Source organism: Haemaphysalis longicornis, unplaced genomic scaffold (genome assembly GCF_048455015.1).
Source record: "Haemaphysalis longicornis isolate Haplotype H1 unplaced genomic scaffold, Haemaphysalis longicornis Haplotype H1 scaffold_1, whole genome shotgun sequence".
In the NCBI taxonomy this organism is placed as follows: Eukaryota; Metazoa; Arthropoda; class Arachnida; order Ixodida; family Ixodidae; genus Haemaphysalis; species Haemaphysalis longicornis.
This window is the reverse complement of record NW_027526203.1, coordinates 261604471-261624365: the sequence shown is the minus strand read 5'-3', so window position 1 is coordinate 261624365 and position 19895 is coordinate 261604471. Positions and strand designations below refer to the sequence as shown.

At 49.6% G+C, this 19895-nt stretch overlaps 1 protein-coding gene across 1 annotated transcript in view; it reads left to right on the top strand.

Annotated features, from left to right (window-relative positions):
* Positions 1-13326: 13326 nt before the first annotated feature.
* Jvl (javelin-like) overlaps positions 13327-19895 on the top strand; it is a 256088-nt gene continuing 249519 nt past the window's right edge. Inside the window, exon 1 of the mRNA XM_077676539.1 lies at positions 13327-13991. Coding sequence (XP_077532665.1) covers positions 13875-13991 — 117 coding nt within the window. The 5' untranslated portion in view covers positions 13327-13874. The remainder of the gene's footprint in view (positions 13992-19895) is intronic.

Genomic DNA, 19895 nt, shown 5'->3' with positions numbered 1-19895 from the left:
CTCGAATCAATAAACAATTCGGCTATGCGAGCTATAACTGGTCTTGCAGCCCTCACCCCCGTCCCTATTCTGCAACAGGAAGCGCAGCTCAACACGTTTGATGAGCTAGTGCATCAGCGTCGACAAGCCCGCCTCCAAAAACAAGCCCTTGACCCTGATTCCGCCGCTCTTGCAGCGTACATGACCGGTTCACCAGCCCCACCACTATCAAACACCAATATACGGCCCCCATGGAAGTTCCACCAATTAACGGATACACGATCTGTTGCCCGTATTCATCCCCGGACAGTTGGCCGTATTCATCCCCGGATTCCGCCTTCTATGGAGATTGGTAGCCCTTCGTCTACGCTGATGTTTGTCGACGCCAGTGCTTCCGATACCTTACTTCATACGGCTCTACTCTGCCCGACTGTGGCTCCCGATCCAGTGACCTGCACTTACATAACAACGGAGAAGTGGCCATCAACGCAGGCAGAACTCCTTGCAGTGCGGGATGCTCTGTTACACACATCGTTGCTAATCAACCACGCTTCACCACAGTGTAGAATTTACACTGATTCGTCGGCAGCTGTTCGAGAGCTTCGTAAAACTCTCACGTCCAACGAACTTCTGCTAGAAATCCAGGACATAATGGACACTTATCCGTGTCGTGTGCGCGTGTCATGGCGCCAACGGAATAGCCACCCCGCAATGCAGGCTGCAGATGCCGGAACCCACCCCGTGCGTGTGCACTATCCAGTTCCTCTTGCACCTTCGTCAAACGGTGTTCGCCTTGCCAGTGCAAAAGAACGTATACGGCGCACCGCGCGCGCTCTCATACCCCCGCGCGATACAGATCTCCCTGGCGGGTTGTCTCGCCAAGATGAGGTCCTGCTCAGACGTCTTCGCCTGGGAGTCGCCCTCACGCCAGCTGTGACGAGGTCCTGGCCTCCTCAATACCATGCCCCGTTCAACTCCACCTGCCCCTTTTGCCCCGCTCCAGTTGACCAGGCTACAGCAGAGCACCTGGTGTGGAGTTGCCCTGCTCTGCGAAGCCTACGCGCTGTGCACATCGCCACCTGCGGCCCGCGCCCCGGACGTCCGCCAGACTTCATGGCGTGCATACAAGGACCACATCATGGCCCCCTGCTCCGATTCCTTCCGGAATCCGGGGTGTATCTATATTTTTAGTTTCCCCTGATGCTGAATAGCAAACTTCCGCAATAAAAAAAAAAAAAGGAAAGCCAACTTTCTTTGAAGATGATGATGATCGTGAATGAAGTGAAAGATGGTTGAAACGCGAAACTTTCTCTGGTCGAAATACAATATCTTCGAAGTCCAAAGTCGAAGTCCAAAAACCTAAATCGTTACGCCCAAAACGCACTGCAGGAAAGCCAACTTACACAATTGGTTTACGTCGAAATGATTGCGGTCATAAAGGATAAGATGAATGAAGCAAAGCCACGAAACCGATGGAAAGGGAAGAGAAAGCCGAGAAGCTGGTGGAATTAAGGAAATAAAGTCATGGCTTCAGCCACTTCACGCAGACCTTTTTCGGCTCCCCTCTACTTGTATTAGTGTGGCATCTGTTGAAATAAACTTTCATAATATCTCCCCCCCCCCCCTTCATTCAAAGATGTTGCCAGCTCGAATTCTCAATGGATTGCTGGAGGATCATTTGTCAACCCTTCATTCCCATATCGTCATTGCTACCGATGCCTCACAAGTTGATGAGAAAGCTGGAGTCGGGATATTCTCCCAGTATACACACCTATTTTCCAGGCATTATTGGCAATAATTTTGGCTCTTCAAAAAATTCAGCATAGATTTTCCCATGTAGTTATACTTTCTGACTCTGTGTTCCGCATTAACATCCGAAAAAGATTCTGCAATTATCCGCACATTCCGATCATTTGTTCCTCATCAGCTTTGTGAGGTTCGGCTAGTGTGGGTTCCAGGACATGCAGGAATCTCATACAATGAAGTGGCTGATCAATTAGCCAGCATGTCTCTTGGTGGCCCTGTGCTCGTGCAATGTCCAAATGATAGTTTTCTATTGGGGGCGAGATTTAAACGTCTACAGCTACTCCAGGCTTATAAGCAAGACGCCCTTCTATCTTCTGGAGATTAGAGCCACCTTCATCATGCATGGAAGCCGATGTTTTGTGAAACAAGGTTATGCGAGGTAGCAATCACTAAACTTCGGTGCTAAATTCCCCCACTAAATTTTTATCTTTATAAATCTCGTCTGGCCCCATTTACGCAATGCCCTTTCTGCGACGAACTGGAAAATATAGAACATTTTCTATTTAATTGCCGCAGCTTCTCCCCAATGCGACGCACGCATCTGGAGTCAACCTTTAGACGCCTTAACCTTCCGCTATCTAGTTCCCAGATCCTGTCACTAGGCGCTTCCGCCCTAGGAGTCTGCCACAGGGATGTTGTGTCTGCCCTCCATTCTTATGTTGCGGCGGCAGGCCGGTTTTCCTGCTAGCCAGCTAAACGTTCACACTTATCTCAGTTTTCTTCCTGAATCTACTTTCATATTATACATATTTAAAAAATTCTGTTCACTATTTCCTTTTCTAAATTTTAGGATCTAAAATAATATAGATCACATCCTCATTAGGCACAAACCTTCTTGGCCAATCCCCCGCGTGGGTATGTGCCATGATCTGAGGCAACCAACCAACCAACCAGCCAAAAGGGGCTATTGACCAGCGAAGAAAGGCGTCGAGAGAACATAGAGAAGCAAAAAGAACTGGTATGGAACCGGAGGTAGTGAAGGAAAAATGGGATATCTATCGTGGGAAAAAACTAGAAGTGCAGAATATGGTGCAAGCAAAAAATGGTGCAAGCAGAAAAGCGAACAACGAATGACAGAAATATGGAAGAAGGACAAAAGCGCATCCAAGAAGTTTTGGAACCATGTGAAATTACTTAACTCAAAAAACGATATCCATCAAAAATTCTTGATTGATGAGGAGGGGAAACATTTAGAAGGAGAGCACGCGTTGGCGCATATTCATCGGGTGATTAGTGAGAGGTGTAGGGCAATAGTGGTAGGGAAGCCTGCACCGATAACGTCAACGCCACAGAAGACTGCGGAAAGGGAAATAAGTTTGAACAACCTTGACTGGAAAAAAGCAGGGCAAAAGGTTTCCCCAAGACAGCAGTGGGCCCGGATTGAATACCAATGCAACTGATAAACCTGCTTGGACCTAAAATTAAAGGGACACTAAAGTGAATTTGTCAAGTGTCCCGTTTTTGCTTGCACTGCGTAGACTGGCTCAAATTAGCACACTTTTCATCGTTGATCCGGTTGACAAATCGGTAATTATTTTACAAAGCGCGAAAGAAGAAAAACTACCATGCACGGTTTGCGGCGGCCGCACCAACTAAAGCTGTGACGTTGGGAGGAGCGGGCACCGTGATTGGACGATACCCAAGGTGAGCAACCAAACAAGTTTCGGTTTCGGTTTCGGTTCTGTAAAACACAACCGGTGGCGCTGTTGGATGGGCATTCTCAATAACTCAGTAATCATCGTACCGAGCTTCTGCCATGTTGTCAGCTGTAAAAATGATTAAAGATAAGCCTCCCAGGACGGCTTGGAATCGTAGCATTCACTAGCCGAGACCTACGCAGTGCATGAACGCCCTCCGCGTACCCGCAGACGCCCAAATGTCATGCGCTTTTCCCCATATTCGGAGCTTGCCTCCCTCATGCCTGTATTGTAAAAAACGTGTTCGCACCAGGCCAAGGGTCTGTTCATTCTGGCCTGTGCCCACTGCCTGCAAGCAGTCGGTGCTTATGGCAACAGCACGCCAACGAGGACTCCCTAGCGCGCCAGTGCCAGCCTGCGCGCGTTTTGTGAACTAGTTCGTGGAGCCATGAACGTTGCGGCCCAAAAAAAGGTGAACTCAATATAGAAAACATCGGCGGAAAACGAAAAAGTTAACTTACAAAATTAAAAAAAAAAAAACCACGTACCCGCGGGGATTCGAACTCGTGACTTGCAAAATACTTGCGGTGACATACCTAGCGCCCCAGACCACTCGGCCACGGGGCTTTTTTTTTTTTGTTATTACATGGGAAAATACGCTCGGACGTTGCAGTACGACGAATACAAGCAAACAAAATTATACCCTGAAGTTATGAGAAGCAAATATACATCAAAATTCAGGCAAACACACACAAGCGTTCAAAAGAGGGAACCAGTCAGGTGGTTGATCAAGCGAACTATACACACTATGTACAAATGCCACAGTTTCTCGGAAATAAGACTTAGTTGATCTTGGTGGCTCAGCATGCCTATCACATAAGCGGCATCGCCACAGACTGTACAAACCAATCAACACGAACATGTCATAAGGTGGCTCACCAGGATAGTCGAATGGCAAAAATCGGATAGAGAAAGGCGTAATATCCATGTCTTTTTGAGCGTTCGCTGTAGAATGTCCCAGAAAAAGACAGCATCTCTGCAGTCTACAAAGCGTGGTAATATAGGGTATATATTGTACAGCCAATTTACACTTTTATTTAGTTTTGCCATTTCAAGCAGTTTAGGTGACTATTTGTTGTATTGCGCTCGTGCAGTAAGCGTCGCCCGAGTTTCCACAATAGCTAACGTCTAGCAATTGCATTTCGTAGACGGAAAAGCGTCCGCAGATGCGTAGTCATGCTGCTGACCGCTGTGATTGTTCGCCCAGCGCAAAAAAGTGCTCCCCGCACCCTAGTTTTACGCTGTACGGTAAAAATATCAGTTGATTTTATTTCCTTAGTACCTATATTGACTTCGCTGACTCTTCTCCCGCCTTCAAGAGGCCTTATATTTTCCTACTGGCATACCAGTCAGCGAAGCGTCGCATGTGCGCTTGTGCAGCGCTTGTGTGAAGCGACCTTGACTTGGAGCTAGATACAGTGTACAAACTAACCAAGTAAAGAAAGGCACATTCTTCCATTCACAAACGTGTCCTGGCTTCGTTTCAACTGAGCGAACGAATTGCGACGACCCGTCGGCGGCCGGCGGACGAAACGCTGGGCTGACTGACTCTGTCTGAAGGCCGGGGAGCCGTGCAGTAGCGCAGCCAATTGCGAGCTCGGCTCCTCGCGACGTCACACGAAAAGGCCGCAGAAAATGGGCGAGCGTAAAGAGAGGAGGACAGCATTTTCGAATTAATTTTTCTACTAAATAAAATCGCGTAAACGCGCCCAAAGTGGTCGAAACATGGCCTGGGGACTCCGGACTACAATTTGCGCAAGTAATCCCGCAATGTTTACATATCACTTCAGTGTCCCTTTAAGGAATCGTTTATGAGGGCAATAGATAAGGTGATACGAACCAAACAAATACGAGAGGACTGGCTAGAAAGTAGGATGAATTTAATATATAAAGACAGAGCCAACAAAGCCAGTATTGATAAAGACCACTCACAGTAACATCAGTGGTGCATAGATTCGTAATGCAGGCGATAAGATCAGAAATTCAAGCATGGATGGAAGAAAATGAAATACTCGGGGAACTGCAGAATGGATTTAGACAAGACAGGCGATTGGACGATAATTTTTTCGTGATAACGCAATGCATTGAAATTGCGAAAGCGCAGAATAAACCATTATGGATCACGTTCTTGGACATTAATGGGGCATATGACAACGTAAACAGAGAACTGCTGTAGAGAATGCTGAAACTCCAGGGATTAGATGACGAGTTAATACAGTTCCTTATAGCAATCTATAAAGGCAATAGAGTGCACCTTACACGGGAAGGAAAGAAATGCGCCGAGCAGGTCAACATCCACCGGGGACTGAAACAGGGATGCCCTTTGAGCCCAATACTGTTCATGCTTTACATGTCAGGGTTAGAAAAGAAACTGGAAGAAAGTCAAGTAGGGTTCAGCTTAATCAGAGTCTAATTCAAATGCTGCAAGGCGAAGTGGTATAACAGCGTATTCCGGGAATGTTATACGCAGACGACATTGTTATTTTAGCTGATAAACAGACCGATATGCAACGGCTAATAAATATTAGTGGCCAGGAAGCCACCGACCTCGGGTTAAATTTTCGCGCAGAAAAATCGGGAATAATGGTTTTCAATGACGCTACCACTGACGCAGTGTCTATCCAGCAAGGCGAATTACCCAGAGTGAAGGAATATAAATATCTGCGAGTGTGGATAAACGAAGGGGATAACTACTTAAGAACTGACGAGGAGCAACTTAAGGGTAATGGAAAGCGAAACGCAGATATAATGAAACAGAGCTCTGTGGGGGTATAACAAATATGAAGTAGTGAGAGGAATGTGAAAAGGAGTAATGGTTCCGGGTCTCACATTTGCGAATGCTGTACTCTGCTTAAAATCAGACGTTCTATCAAGCCTTGAAGTGAACCAGAGAACGGTAGGACGTGGGTAGGACGTTTGGTCTTAGGAGCGCATAACAAGAGAGAGAGAGAGAGAGAGAGAGAGAGAGAGAGAGAGAGAGAGAGAGAGAGAGAGAGAGAGAGAGAGAGAGAGAAAAAACTTTACTGAAACGCCTGCAGAGCGGTTAGGCTACCCCTTCATGGGGTCCGTCACCGTGACGTGTCCTGGACGTCGTCGCGACTGCGTCCTGAGGGCTGCTTCCGGGTTCCGCCCATGGGTCCAGGGAGGCTTGCGCCCCCCTCCCCGGCGGCTTCTCCCGGTCGCTGCCTCTCGAGGGCCGCCGCGACCTGCTGGACGGCCTGGAACAACTAACGAAGTAGTACAGGGAGATATGGGCTGGGCGAGGTTTGAAGTTCGAGAAGCACAGTAAAATATGTTTTGAGATGAGGTTGTGAGCAATGGATCAACGAAGGTGGGCAGCTAAGGTTTTTAGGTATACCTATACTTGAAGAGCGGGGACACGCAGTGGTTAAGGAAGACTAGAAGGCTAACGATGAAATACGGAGAGAACAGTGGAGAATACAAAACAGCCAAGGTAACCAAAAAAGTGGCAAGGCGGATTGAAACGAATAAATGGAGAGAAAAAGTGGAAGCTAAAACGTCATTAGAGATGTACAGGGCTGAGAAATTGAACATCAGAAAGGAAAATTTCTACGATGATTCCCAGGGCAGTGCTTTGCTTTTTGAGGCTAGAGCAGGTTGCTTGCTAACTAAGAGCTTTGTGGGGAAGTATTCACAAAATGATGGGGTATGCGTGGTCTGCGGAGAAGAAACAGAAACTATGTGGCACATAGTGTTAGAATGCGAGGGCATCCATCCAAATCTACATGAGGGAAATATTCGGCTTCCAGAAGCCCTTGGATTCAAGGGTAGCACAGAGGAAGTTGACTTCAAGGCTGTCGAGACGACGAAAAGAAGATTAGAATGCTGGTGGACGAAAAGCAGAGATGGGAATATTGCCTAGGACAGTTACCACCTGTAACAGAAAAAAAAAAGTATTGTGTGCGTAATAAGGTTTTTGTGCCTGCCCTAAGCAGCGCTAGTATTAAACCAAGAGTATAAAACATAGGTATATTAGTCCTTTTTCGTAAGATGACATGTAATCACCCCGCTACAAAGGAGAAACCAATAGCAATCATCATTATCATTATCATCATCATTCCACAAAGGCACAACAAGCGCCTCAAGAAAAAAACGCTTCCCGTGGTCGGAATCGAACCTGGGTTCCTCGCGCTATGAAGCAGACGTCTAACCGATTCCTCATTCCGACAAGGTCGAAGCAGTTTGGATTATGGACTTTGATTCTGACTCTGACTGAGGTTGCATGGGCGAAAGCTCCGCGTTTTAACCATCTTTCTCTAAGAAGGGGGCTTTGATTTTTTTGTGTGTGAACAGAGAACGAAGCACTGGATCATGCTCGCCAAAAAACTAGCTAGCGTCGCCTTTCCGCAGTGAACCGTATGGCTGCCGTCACACTGTTTAGATGCGACACAAAAGAAGACAGGGCTTCCCTATGCATCGCACCACACAAAATACGTCGTCCACACGCGGGAAAACAGCAAACAGCTTTGGGAGCAGGAGGGGGGCAGGTGCGCACGGCGCTGATGCGATTCCATGGTTAAGGTCGCCGCCATAGCCGATACCAAGGCGCCCGTAGTTGCTCTTTGGACGTTTCCACTCAAATTGTGCGGCCACCTCTCGAGAATACGCGTCGTGCTTCTGTCTTAATCTCCCCACTCCTCTCTCCACGTTTTTCTCTCTTCTTAGTTGCGCCAACCAGCCGGGCTTACGCCTCCATCGACCCGTCGCATGCGGCTTGTGTGCGGTATGTGTTAGTTGTGCTGGCGCGATGTGGAGCGAACCGCCTTGGCCTTAGACTGGGTCGTACGCGCCTCTATCTTATGTGTCGTCCGGCGTTCCTTGTGAGATAAGGAAACGTGCCCTGGATGCGGAGGAACGGCTGCTCCCAACAAGCTATGTGTCTCGGCGGGCTTTCTTTTAAAAGGCAGCGAGGCCAGCCGTCGTTTCGAATGCCGCTGCTGCGTTTGCTACTACTTCTGCCGTCCGGCCAGCGAGGCCCGAAAAAAAGAAACGGCGGTGGGTGGCCCGAATGAGAGAGCGGCACTCTTCTTACGCGCCGGTTCCCATAGTTATCGTCGAGGACGAGCGAAATGAGAACACGCAAGGTTTACGTTTGTACGTTTCCAACTGTGCAGCAAAAGCGTGCGAGTACGTTGCCCGATGGTCTGCAGTCAACGGTCACTGTGTAGAAGGACACGCTAGAACTATAATATGTGCGCGTAATATAATATAATATAATATAATATAATATATATATATATATATATATATATATATATATATATATATATATATATATATATACGTGTGTGTGTGTGTGTGTGCGCGCGCGTGCGTGTGTGCGTGCGTGCTTTACATAAGGAGCATTACAGTCGGAAAGCTCCTGCATAAATCAACAATAATGCAGGTGTTATAAATTTCATAAGTTTGAAGCTGACTCCAGGTGCCTTGCTGAATATTGTTGAGGGATTAATGAGGTTGAGGGTGTTTATGTATGTCTATGGTACGTCCTCATGCGTTCACTCGCCCATATGCGGGAGAAGTCACCCCCAGCCCGGTTCACAAAAAATGCCCGCGTAATAAAAAAAAATGTGCAGGGGTAGGCAGGCCATCAGGTTGCCGCACCGCGAAACAGCGACCCACGCCCTAAAAGTGCCTACTTGTGGCATTTTAAAATTCATGGAGATACAGTGGAATATATGGTGCTCGAAACTGCCTATATTACTCTTGGTGAAATGTCGCCCCACCAATTCAGTCCTGTATAGAGGTGAAGCCGACCGTGATATACAGGGATTTATACACACACCCCTAACACCCCCCCCCCCCCAAACCCCCCCCCCCCCCAGAAGGACTTCGACACCCCCCCCCCCAAAAAAAAAAAGATTCCACAACCACAAGCACCCTGCCTAGGGATTTATACAACACCCCCCCAAACATCCCACCGACACCCCCCCAAAATCGAAATTCTGCATAAACCCCTGGTGATATAGAAGTATTTACATTACAATTCACTTCTGTATAAAGGTGAAGCCGACTCTGTCGAGGCTCAATGCATAAAAGAGCGGCTGGAAAAAATGTTTACGCATTAGTACAGAATTGTCAGAAGTCTTGTACCACTTTTTCGTAGATTATTAGTAATATAAAATTGCAAGTATAATTTGCTTTTCCTGGGCGTGAAAGGCAGCTCCATACCGAAGTTGTCTATGTTCGGGGTCGGCGCGATTCCTCTGCTGCGTCTACTTGCACGCTCTGCATGGGACTTCGATGCAACCACGAAAGCAAAATAAATCATGACCTTGTTTTATTTGAAAGTAATAGCGTTTGGTAACTCGCTCTACCCCATTCCGGCCCTACAGGGAATTGTATTCACAAAAACGATGATAAGTTTGGAAAAACCTTCAAGTTTCACGCTACCCAACGTCAGCGGCCACGTAATGGTCGCATCGGGCCCTGAGACGTTGAAATCACCCGCCAGCACACGGGCATGTCATTGGTCAGCGCGTGCAGCCTGGCTGCGCGTGCACTGCCCCTCCCCCCCCCCCCTCTCCCCACCTCTCCCACACCCTTGCATGCATAAAGGGGCTACCGGTGTTGTGTGCGTACTTGGACGGGAAAGACACCCGTTACAACGTCGCTACGGAAGCCCTTCGAGATGCTAGGGGCTGGACGGAAAAAACGCAGGCCAAAACGTCCCTCCATGAGCCCTTCAAGAGGGCAACACAAAACGCTAGCTCTGAAGACAAAAAAAAAAAAAATCGGTCTACGCAATGTTGCTGACGGACACGGCACGTGGAAACCGATCAAAGCACTAACAGTTTCGCTGTAAAACTATGCTAAAACCTTCTTTTCGGTCGCAAGTTAATATTCCCAGTGGGTGCTCAGAAATTACGCGTGCACTCCTCCGACACCTGTGTCCGGCCCCGCGGACAGGGCCCGCGGAAAGATTTTCGGAGCCCGCGCGAAATGCGAAATCAAATCAAAGCCTAAATCAGAGCCGAAATCTCTCTTGTTCATTCCCTTTCTCCCAGGCGCTCGAACAACACGTAGCAAAATGTGCGGACCCTTCCGCAAGCTCAAATAGACGTTAACGCTGCTTGCATGCACTCCAAAGCTATTCCGTGATACAGCCTTACCACACTGCACTCGAGTGACCAATTCATGCCACCAATAAATAAAATTCGTCTAATGACAGCAAAGTGCATACAAGTTGGCTTAGAAATGTTACTGTGCTGTGGCACTGCGCAATGCAAGCTTGCAATGTGCGATGGCACAGTGCAGATCGAACTCTTGAGCCAAATCGTCTGCTCGACATGGTCATTCCCCGAAATTTTGTTCGTGGCTACATAAATTGGTGAATCGAGGTCATTGTGGAGGAGATGAACCGTATAATCAGCATGTCGCGCGATTCCCCAACATGCCGATCAGTAACGCTAACGGCCGCCGGGCTTGAAATAATGCGACTGAAATGTAAACTTAAAGCTTACCAGCAATGGCGTTTAAAAGCTGACGTTTGTGCCGAGTTAAAGACATGCGACCAGCATAAGCACCTCCCCCCTTCCCCCCCCCCCCTATTTATACTGTTTATGCGCCTCCATTCGCTGTTTTATTTGGAGATGGGGTGTGTGTGTGGGGGGGGGGGGGGGGGGGGGGCTTATACTAGCATTCCGTTCCACAAGTCACGATTTGGGACGGAGCAAATCCTAGTGCGGGAAAATGTACGGGGTGGCAATACCCGTTGTCACGCTTCTGGCGTTCCCTGCGTTAAAAAACAACTACTGCTAACGCGAGGATCGTTTTAAACCGAAAGCTTTCTTAGTGGGACCCAAAGACCGGTTGGTCCACCGAGAAGCTCTCATATGATCTCTGCACACACGACGCGTGCGTCCAGAGAGATCTTATCAGAGCCTTTGATAAGACAATACACGCACTGGTCATGAAGAATAAGTACAGTCGCTGCTGTATCTCATAAACCACGTATCGGTATGCATTTAGACTGTTCGTAGATGGCGTTTACTTAGGGCACGAAAAATCGTAGCACTGGTTCTTTCTTCGTTTGCGATTTGAGTCTTTGAAGGTTTGACGATTGACAGGACGCATTTTCAGCGAAGGTTTTGGACTCACTTTTAGCTCTCGCACTTCTCGGAACTTTGTTTAGTAAGGAATGGTAAATTTCTTTATAAACACCGCATTTTGATCTGCTAATGCACGTCAAGTTGTTTTTTCCGTTTTATTGTCCATTTGAATGCTTTTTTTCTCGCACTTCGGCCCGGTCCGCTCGTCGTGCCCCCAAGCTTCGCGGTCAGAAACGACTGGTTACGTAGAAAAGCTCAGCAAATAATCATTACCTGCACTTTCGGTTTACCAGTACCTGTACTTTATTGCGGTATGCAGCAGGTTTATTATTCGAGTTAGCTCACTTCTACGGGCAATTTCATGAACTAGAGGAACCAAGAACGCCAAAATAGGCGGGCCTACTCGTCCATTTACAGCGTCGGGATAAGTGAAGATCGACGAAGTGATCTTGATATTTGTGATGAATCACTGAACAACTGAGTTGAAAATGTGGACTGCGTATTACAACCTCATATCCAACGTTATTCCGAAGGTAAAGACTGCGCCTTCAATTAATGGTGCTCTCCATACAAGCTCTGGCATTGCCTCCATCCGTGAAAAAAAAAAATATATATATATTTCTACACATATCGAGGAATTCACGCAGACTCCTGGCTAATGCATAAATACGCATATAGTATTGCTGGTCAACAACCCAGCAGTACTATCTGTCAGCAATACAATAAGTCGCACTGCTACACCGCTGAATCCACCAACACAGAAACAGACGAAATGACGCAAGCGATGTGTCGTTTGTGTCGGCGCCGGTGTGCCGGGGTGCCTGTATGCTTTGCCCTGCGGTCATGAGGGCATTCCAATTTGCCAAATTTTCTTTCCTTCAACGGAAGTATTCTTGGAATGTTGCCTTAACACTCGCACACGCACACACACGCACACCTGTGTGTGTGTGTGTGTGTGTGTGTGTGTGTGTGTGTGTGTGTGTGTGTGTGTGTGTGTGTGTGTGCGTGCGTGCGTGCGTGCGTGCGTGCGTGCGTGAGTGAGTGAGTGAGTGAGTGAGTGAGTGAGTGAGTGAGTGAGTGAGTGAGTGAGTGAGTGAGTGAGTGAGTGAGTGAGTGAGTGAGTGAGTGCAGCACCATGTCGGAACTCCGTGGCAGAACACGGTGATAACTTTGGCGATAATTTTATGCTTCCTGGCTTTCCTGAAATAAAAGATTCGGTCACACGTATGCGTGGAGGGCTTTTCCGTTTCAGGCACCGGTTACTTTATCACTGTTCACGCCCCGCGCGTGCATGTGTTCAGGGAACTGGACGCGAAACCGATCAGCGGGGAATTTGATATTTGTGAAAAGACAAGTCCCCATCTTGAGGAGGACGAGGAGAGATAGGAGATGCGTGTATCCAGAGCCGCCCCGCTCTGGATACACGCATCTGCCGTTGCTTCATTTGGCTAATGAGCGGAGCACCGGAAACCGCCCCTCGGCGAGTGTCGGTTTCGGGCCGCTGTGCTCATCCGGGCCCCTAGTTACCGGGACGTCCCGAGCTGGGTTTCTGTGCAGTTTCTGCGCCGAGGGCGGACGCACGTGCGCGCGGCCCAGCTGTGGCCTCGCCGATCAACGCTGGCCCCGAAGCGAAAGTTTCTCTCCTCCCCCTTGCGCCTCTTTCCCGTCGGCGGCTTTTGATGGCTTCCCCCTCGGGCTTCCTCGTTCCCGCCGCGGGCCGCCGCCGTCGCGGCCAGTCGCGGTGAGCAGCCAGTTCGTCAGTCGTCAGCGGTCGCCGTAGCAGCTGCCGCGCTCACCTACCTCTGGGCCGTCCACGCGCGGTGTCGTCGACTCGGCGTGTGCGTGCCGTCGTCGCCGCCTCCTCGGCACTCGAGGAAGCCTGCAAGCGGCATTCCGTGTGTGTCGCTGTGTCTTCTTCCCGGCCCCTTTTCCGCCGTCGTGGGAGCTTGTGTGGCTGCGGAACGAGAACGTGTCCTTGGTGTTGTTTCTCCGCTCCCTGGGCGACGGGGCGCGCGGTTGCGTGAGCGAGTGCCTCTTCGGAGCGCGCGCACTCACACGTGCGCAACAGAGGCGGCTACGTGCGTGTGGCGTCCGTGACAAACTAGACAATATCAGCAGCCCGAGTGACAGATAGTGCGCGCCTACTGAGCAAAGACGGTGTGGGCAAGTGGAGTTCGCGTGCAGAGAGCACCGGCGAGGCCCCGGTGTCGACAGGAGTGGGTGCCGAGACTCCCGCCGGGGGCGTCTCGTGCCTCCAGGTGGTCGTCCCTGTCGGAGCACCGTTCTGTGTGATGTGCGTTGCGGTGTTCCAGCCGAAGGAATGCTGAAGGCCGCTGGCTCGGATAAAGGCCGCCGTTCGCTGCCGAGGCGTCAGCCACCCAAGAGGGTCGCCTTCGCCGACGACGTTCTCGTCGACGGCACGTCGACCGCTTCCTCGGTATGTCGTACGCCGCAGCCTCGTTCGAATGGCGCGCGCGCGCGAAGCATCTCCTGGATGCTGCGGGCCGTGCACCGTCCCAGCCACGCTGCACGGCCCTGCAGCAGCCAGTGGAGGAGTTGCGCATAACATTGCGTCTCCGCCCCTTTTCTCTGCGTCGCGGCAAGCGCTCGCAGGACGGACATTTCAAAAAACAAAACTGTTTGGTGTGTCGCGCGTACGCGCACAGCGAAATAGGATATGCCTTGCATAGTTTGCGGCTAAACAAACGAAACCGTCTATTCACATATTTGTCCCATGAACAACTATCGTTGTTTAGAATTTGTCACTTTGTTACCATCGGTTGACATCCTCCCGTTCTTATTGTTCGTTTTTTTTTTGTTTTGTTTTGCTTGCTTTCGTGACTCTTCACAAGGAAACCTTACGCGCCAGAAGAGTCCAACCACGTATATTCTCTCTTTAGCTCTTATTGAACTTTTTCTCTCTCAAGTTTCTCTCACGTCCACTATTTTTTCACGATTCGACATAAGGAGTCTCGTGACGCCGCAGTTGCGTAGAATTTCGTTTTGGAATCAACGAGAATTTCAACGTGCATTATGTGTCTAGAAAAAAGGCCCGTCAAACAGGCTAACGTGCATAAGCTGGAGCTCCGGCAAGCGATTTATGCAACTTCCCCTACTCCGCTTCCCAAGAGGAGCCTGGCACTGCCACCACTGCAAATGCACTGCATATCGAATTAAAGTCCCATAACATTGTTGCAATAGTGCTTTTCTTTTTTTCCTTGACCGAAACTGTATTTTCCGCTGCTTCTCTAGCCTAGGTATGTTTGGCATTACCTTCCTTGCTTCTTACCGCTTGTTGCACTTAGCTTACATCTACTCCTACTTAGCACAAAATCCGTGGTGGCAGCTCCGCGGTTCCGCACTGCATGTGGCACGACAGTATGTACGAACGGATGTATAAGCTGCTCATTCCGCGGAAACAACCCCAGTTTTGAAGACCGTTTTAACTGGCAGCTAAGGGAACCGATCTCTCTTGGTGGCTACTTTCGGCGAATAATAGAAATAGTTCACCTGCGTGCGCAATGCTTTTCTGAACAAAGTTAAATGTCAAATCCCGCTGTACGCAAAACATCGCGCGCGCAAAAATAAAAAACGACGTTTTCACCATAGGGCAATCGCATCCTTAGATGAAAATTTCTGCTCCTGATTAAAAATGATTGGGATAATTGCGTGGCGTTACAATTTAGCATAGATGATCACTACTGAAACCAGCCGAGTCCCACCTGAGATGACGTAACTTCCATACCCGCGTACAGAGAGACGAAAACACTCCTTAATAAGCGTGGGGTGGGAACGTGCGCACCCTAGTTGGGAATCGTGCAACTGCCATCGGCCTACTTAACATTTCGTAATTACGAGCGCTCACTTTAACGAAGCTTCTCTGTGCTTGCAAAACTGAGACCAGCGGTGCCCCTTGGGGCTGAGCGGAGTTGCGGGGAGCGTACACACGAAATTGACAACACGTTGACCCTAATTACGCAGGATCGTTATGGCGTGTGACCGTCGCCATAACGGCTGCGGGATGGGCGTTGCGGTGACGATTTTTTTTTTTTTTTTTTTGCGTGTGTGTCAGAAGGTACACCCCTCGTGAAGAGCCGTTTAAGCGTTCTAACCTTGCAGAACCACACCCCAATTACGAACAAAAAAGAAAACCTCCCATCATAAACAAATATATGGGGAAACAGGGTGGAGGATAGCTGAATGGTAGCACTATCGAAATTGCAAGTTTATTGAGTACGACGCTGGAACGGCTAAAACAGGTTCGCCTGCCACGCAATTCGTGCTGCGCCACAAAGCCTTCCAGTTTTACTGAGTGCATCGCGTAAATATGCCGCAGGTGTAACCGCTCGAAAGCCTCGAGCAGATCTTCCTGTCTTTGTAGTTTCGCAGACTTCAGAATTGTCTGACTTCTGCGACGGCGCCCACTTGGAAGCTACCCTTGACAGCAGAGCGAAATCGTTTACACATACTACGGAATGACAGGCCGCTCTTGGGCGGTCTTTTCCACACGAACGTCGCGTGCCCTCGAAAGCAGTCGTGTCGAAAGAAATCCCGCCCACCATACAGCGGACTAAAAATAAGGAGTCGAATCTTCGCGTTCGGCACGCGATTTCGGCGCCGTAATGGCTCGAAGCACGCACCTTTAGCGCGAAAGCGTTTCTTGGCTGGGCTGGCGAAAGCTCGGACACAGTTGGCGTCCGCAAAATCCGTGCCCGGAACTCCCATTGGCTGCGTCGTGTTCCATAGCGCGTGCATCAGAAATAAAACACAACAGCATCTACAACGAGCGCGTGCTCTCTCCCACAGCCGCGTCGGGCCTTCAGCTTCTGTGGCGGCAGAGCCGCAGCATCCTGGACAGTGATTCTGCTGCAGCCTAGTTAGTCAGATGTCGAGCTTAGCGTCGACACGTCGGCCGAAGACGCGTCTACGAACCTAGCAAAAAGAAAAAAGAAACACGCTTGCGCGTTTTCATTAATTTTTATAAGAATATTTACGCTCTCGAACTTTTGTAATCTGCAGTACTGCACGTTTTGGTGGAAAGTTGCCTCACTTAGTTCCGTTGCTTGCGCAGTGAGCATGTTACCTTTATTACGGTGAAACTTCCGGGCGGCTGAAGCAATTATAAAAGCTGCGAGACTTTAGAAAGGCGTCTATTTTTTTTTTTTTTTAGGCACGAATGGTGGTTCTAAAATTATCTTGCTAACTGGTGTGAGCCAGTGCACATGTAGGCAAAAACACCTACCACGTAGGTGATTGTAGGGCTTAACGCGCCGACGCAACGCAGGCGATGAGGCGCGCCGTAGTGGAGGGCTCCGGATCAATTTTGGCCACCTGGGGATCTTTTACGGGCGCCGAAATTTCGTCCATCAGTAAAGCCACCGCCGCGGCCGGGAATCGAACCCGCGACCTCGTGCTCAGCAGCACAAAACCTTAGCCACTGAGCCACCGCGGCGGGTACTGACCACGTAGCGGGGATGTGAATGTTAAAGGTGTGTAATACGTCACTGCTAAAAAAATCTAGATAGCGCGGAAAGGAGAGGAGCAAAAAATGTGACAACTTAGCCTGCAAGCGGAAGTGTCCAGCAATATTATCCACGCAGGAGCAAGTCACTACTGCAGTTTCGAAGCATCGACGGGCTCCATGACGCATGCGACAGATCAAATATTTCGTTGTTTAGGCGCAAACCCTTTTAGCTTATTTTCACCGTGAACTTTGAGCCTCGCAAGCGTCAGCGCTGTTTTGTTGTTGTTGTTGTTGTTGTTCACCGCGCTGCAAAGCAGCATTGCGCGAGCGGTGGTCTCCAGCTGAAAGCGTAGTCATTGACCCCGCAGAGCCGCTGCGCTTTGACTCGACCGAATGAGCGCGACTGTTTTTTTTTTTTGTTGTTGTTGTTGTTTCGTTTTTCTCTTTTTCTTTTTTTTTTCCGCTGGGCGTTGCGCCAGCCTTGCGGGAGGCGGTCGGCGCTGTTTGGGCTCCTTCCGACAGACTGGTCATTTAAAACAGGAGCAATCTGCCGGCCCGTCTCTTTTCCCGGCCCTTCGGAAGGGCGCTTTCATTACTTCGCTCGGCCTCTCCCCGGCCACGACGGAGGCGTTTCCGTCGGACATGCAGGCAGGCAGCGGACGACGCTGCTGCCACTGCGGCCTGGACAACGCCTCCCTGGCAGCTTCGACGATGCTGCAATTATTCCGGTTCCCTCCACAATTTGTGCCGCTCTCTCTGCGAGAATAGAAAAGAAGCGAGTCGCCGCCGTGCCTCGCAGTGGGTCTGCTCTTCACAAAGGGGCCGTCGGGCGCAGCAACTTTTCCCCATCTCGTTAGCTGCCTGTCAAAACCGTTAACAGACACCCTGTCTGTTGACAGATACCCCAATCCACGGACAAATACCTGCTCGTCCGTGGATTGGGGTAAAAACAAAAAAAACTAACGTTTTAATGAAGAAGGGACGCGTCGTATATGTGGGTAGCCTGATGCTGTTAATTGGCATGAGTGCGTGCAGCTGTTTTACAGCGACGTTTGCATATGAGAGGGGCGCATAAGCATCACAGCGTCCGATCCGGAGACTCACCGTAAAAGATGTTTCACTGCAAGCAACTTCATAACGAGGTGAAGCCAACTTTATGAGGAAGGGTATGGTGAAGAAGGCAGTTTTCAGCGCTAAAATGAAGTTCTTGATTGATTGTAGGGTTTAACGCGCCGACGCAACGCAGGCGATGAGGCGCGCCGTAGTGGAGGGCTCCGGATCAATTTTGGCCACCTGGGGATCTTTTGCGGGCGCCGAAATTTCGTCCATCAGTAAAGCAGCCGCCGCGGCCGGGAATCGAACCCGCGACCTCGTGCTCAGCAGCACAACACCTTAGCCACTGAGCCACCGCGGCGGGTTAACATGAAGTTCTCCAACAGCATTTACACACGCCCACACAGACGCACACACACGCACTTGCACGAATGCTCCCACCCAATAAGCTCTTCTTCAGGCAAGTTAAAACCAGTGCACGCCGTTGCTCTCTCTTGATGAGCGGAATTGCGATCCCTGTTTTTATAACTGGTGTGTCCCTCGAAAAAAAAAGGACAGGGAGAACATGAAAGAGGAAAAGAAAAAAGTGAAGTCAATAACACGAAACAATAAAATAGAAGCAAGGAATCAATTCAAACTTAAACCTTTTAAACACTCCTTAAAGCCATGGGTGCACTATAGATGACCTGCCGATTCAGAAGTTTATTCCTCCTCCTTTTGGTTGTTTTGTTCATTTTTAGTGCGCAAGAACATGCACAAGCACAACATAGATGGGTCAACCACAAGAAATCTGCGCTCTGAAGTCTGCGTGTACCATGAAGCCTGGCATAGTGTTACATACCGACAGAGTAATACATGAACACAGAAGTGTATTAAACCACACTTTGTAAGCAGGGCTAGTGGGGTGAATCTGGCGCACACACGTCGAAGGGAGCAGGCAGGATACATTTGAATCCCATTAATGACGCCAAAGAGGATTGCTTGCATACCCAGAATGAATCTACATCAGGTCGTTCCACAATTTGTTTTTCATGAGTAAAATTGAAAAATGACCCATCGTCGCCGTAATATCTCACATCGAAGCCACGTGCGGTTGCTGCGTATACCTTGCAACATAAAAAATTTCTCCCACCTCCCCTCGCGGGAACCCCTGTGTAGATGCGACGCCTAGGGGGTTCCGTTGTTGTTTCAGTTAGGTTGATTCTCCCATCACGTGAAACGTGCCGTGAACCCCCTGCCGCGGCTATGACGCAACGTGGCGCGGCTATGACGCAACACAATCCACTTTAATCCAAGCCAAGCCAATCCATTCGAATCCAATCCAATGCCCCTCGCGAGAGAGTGTTCGCTATCGGAGAGGAGAGGGGGTGAGCGGCGGAGAGCGCAGCTCGCGCGGCGAGGAGAATGGGGGAGTGTGGACGGACAACAACAACGCCGTATGGAGGGACAAGGCGAGTGAATGAGATGCAGTCGCATCTAATCTGATTGTAGGGTTTAACGCGCCGACGCAACGCAGGCGATGAGGCGCGCCGTAGTGGAGGGCTCCGGATTAATTTTGACCACCTGGGGATCTTTAACGTGCGCCGAAATCTCGTACACACGGGCGTTTTTGCTTTTCGCCTCCATCAGAAAAGCGGCCGCCGCGGCTGGGAAACGAACCCGCGACCTCGTGCTCAGCAGCGCAACGCCTTAGCCACTGAGCCACCGCGGCGGGTTGCAGTCGCATCTAAAATATGGTGAAGCTTGCACTAAGTCGCGCAAGACTTTAACCAAAGCGAAGCTGGAGGATTTTTTTCTATGTAAGCACTGAAGGACACACCACCA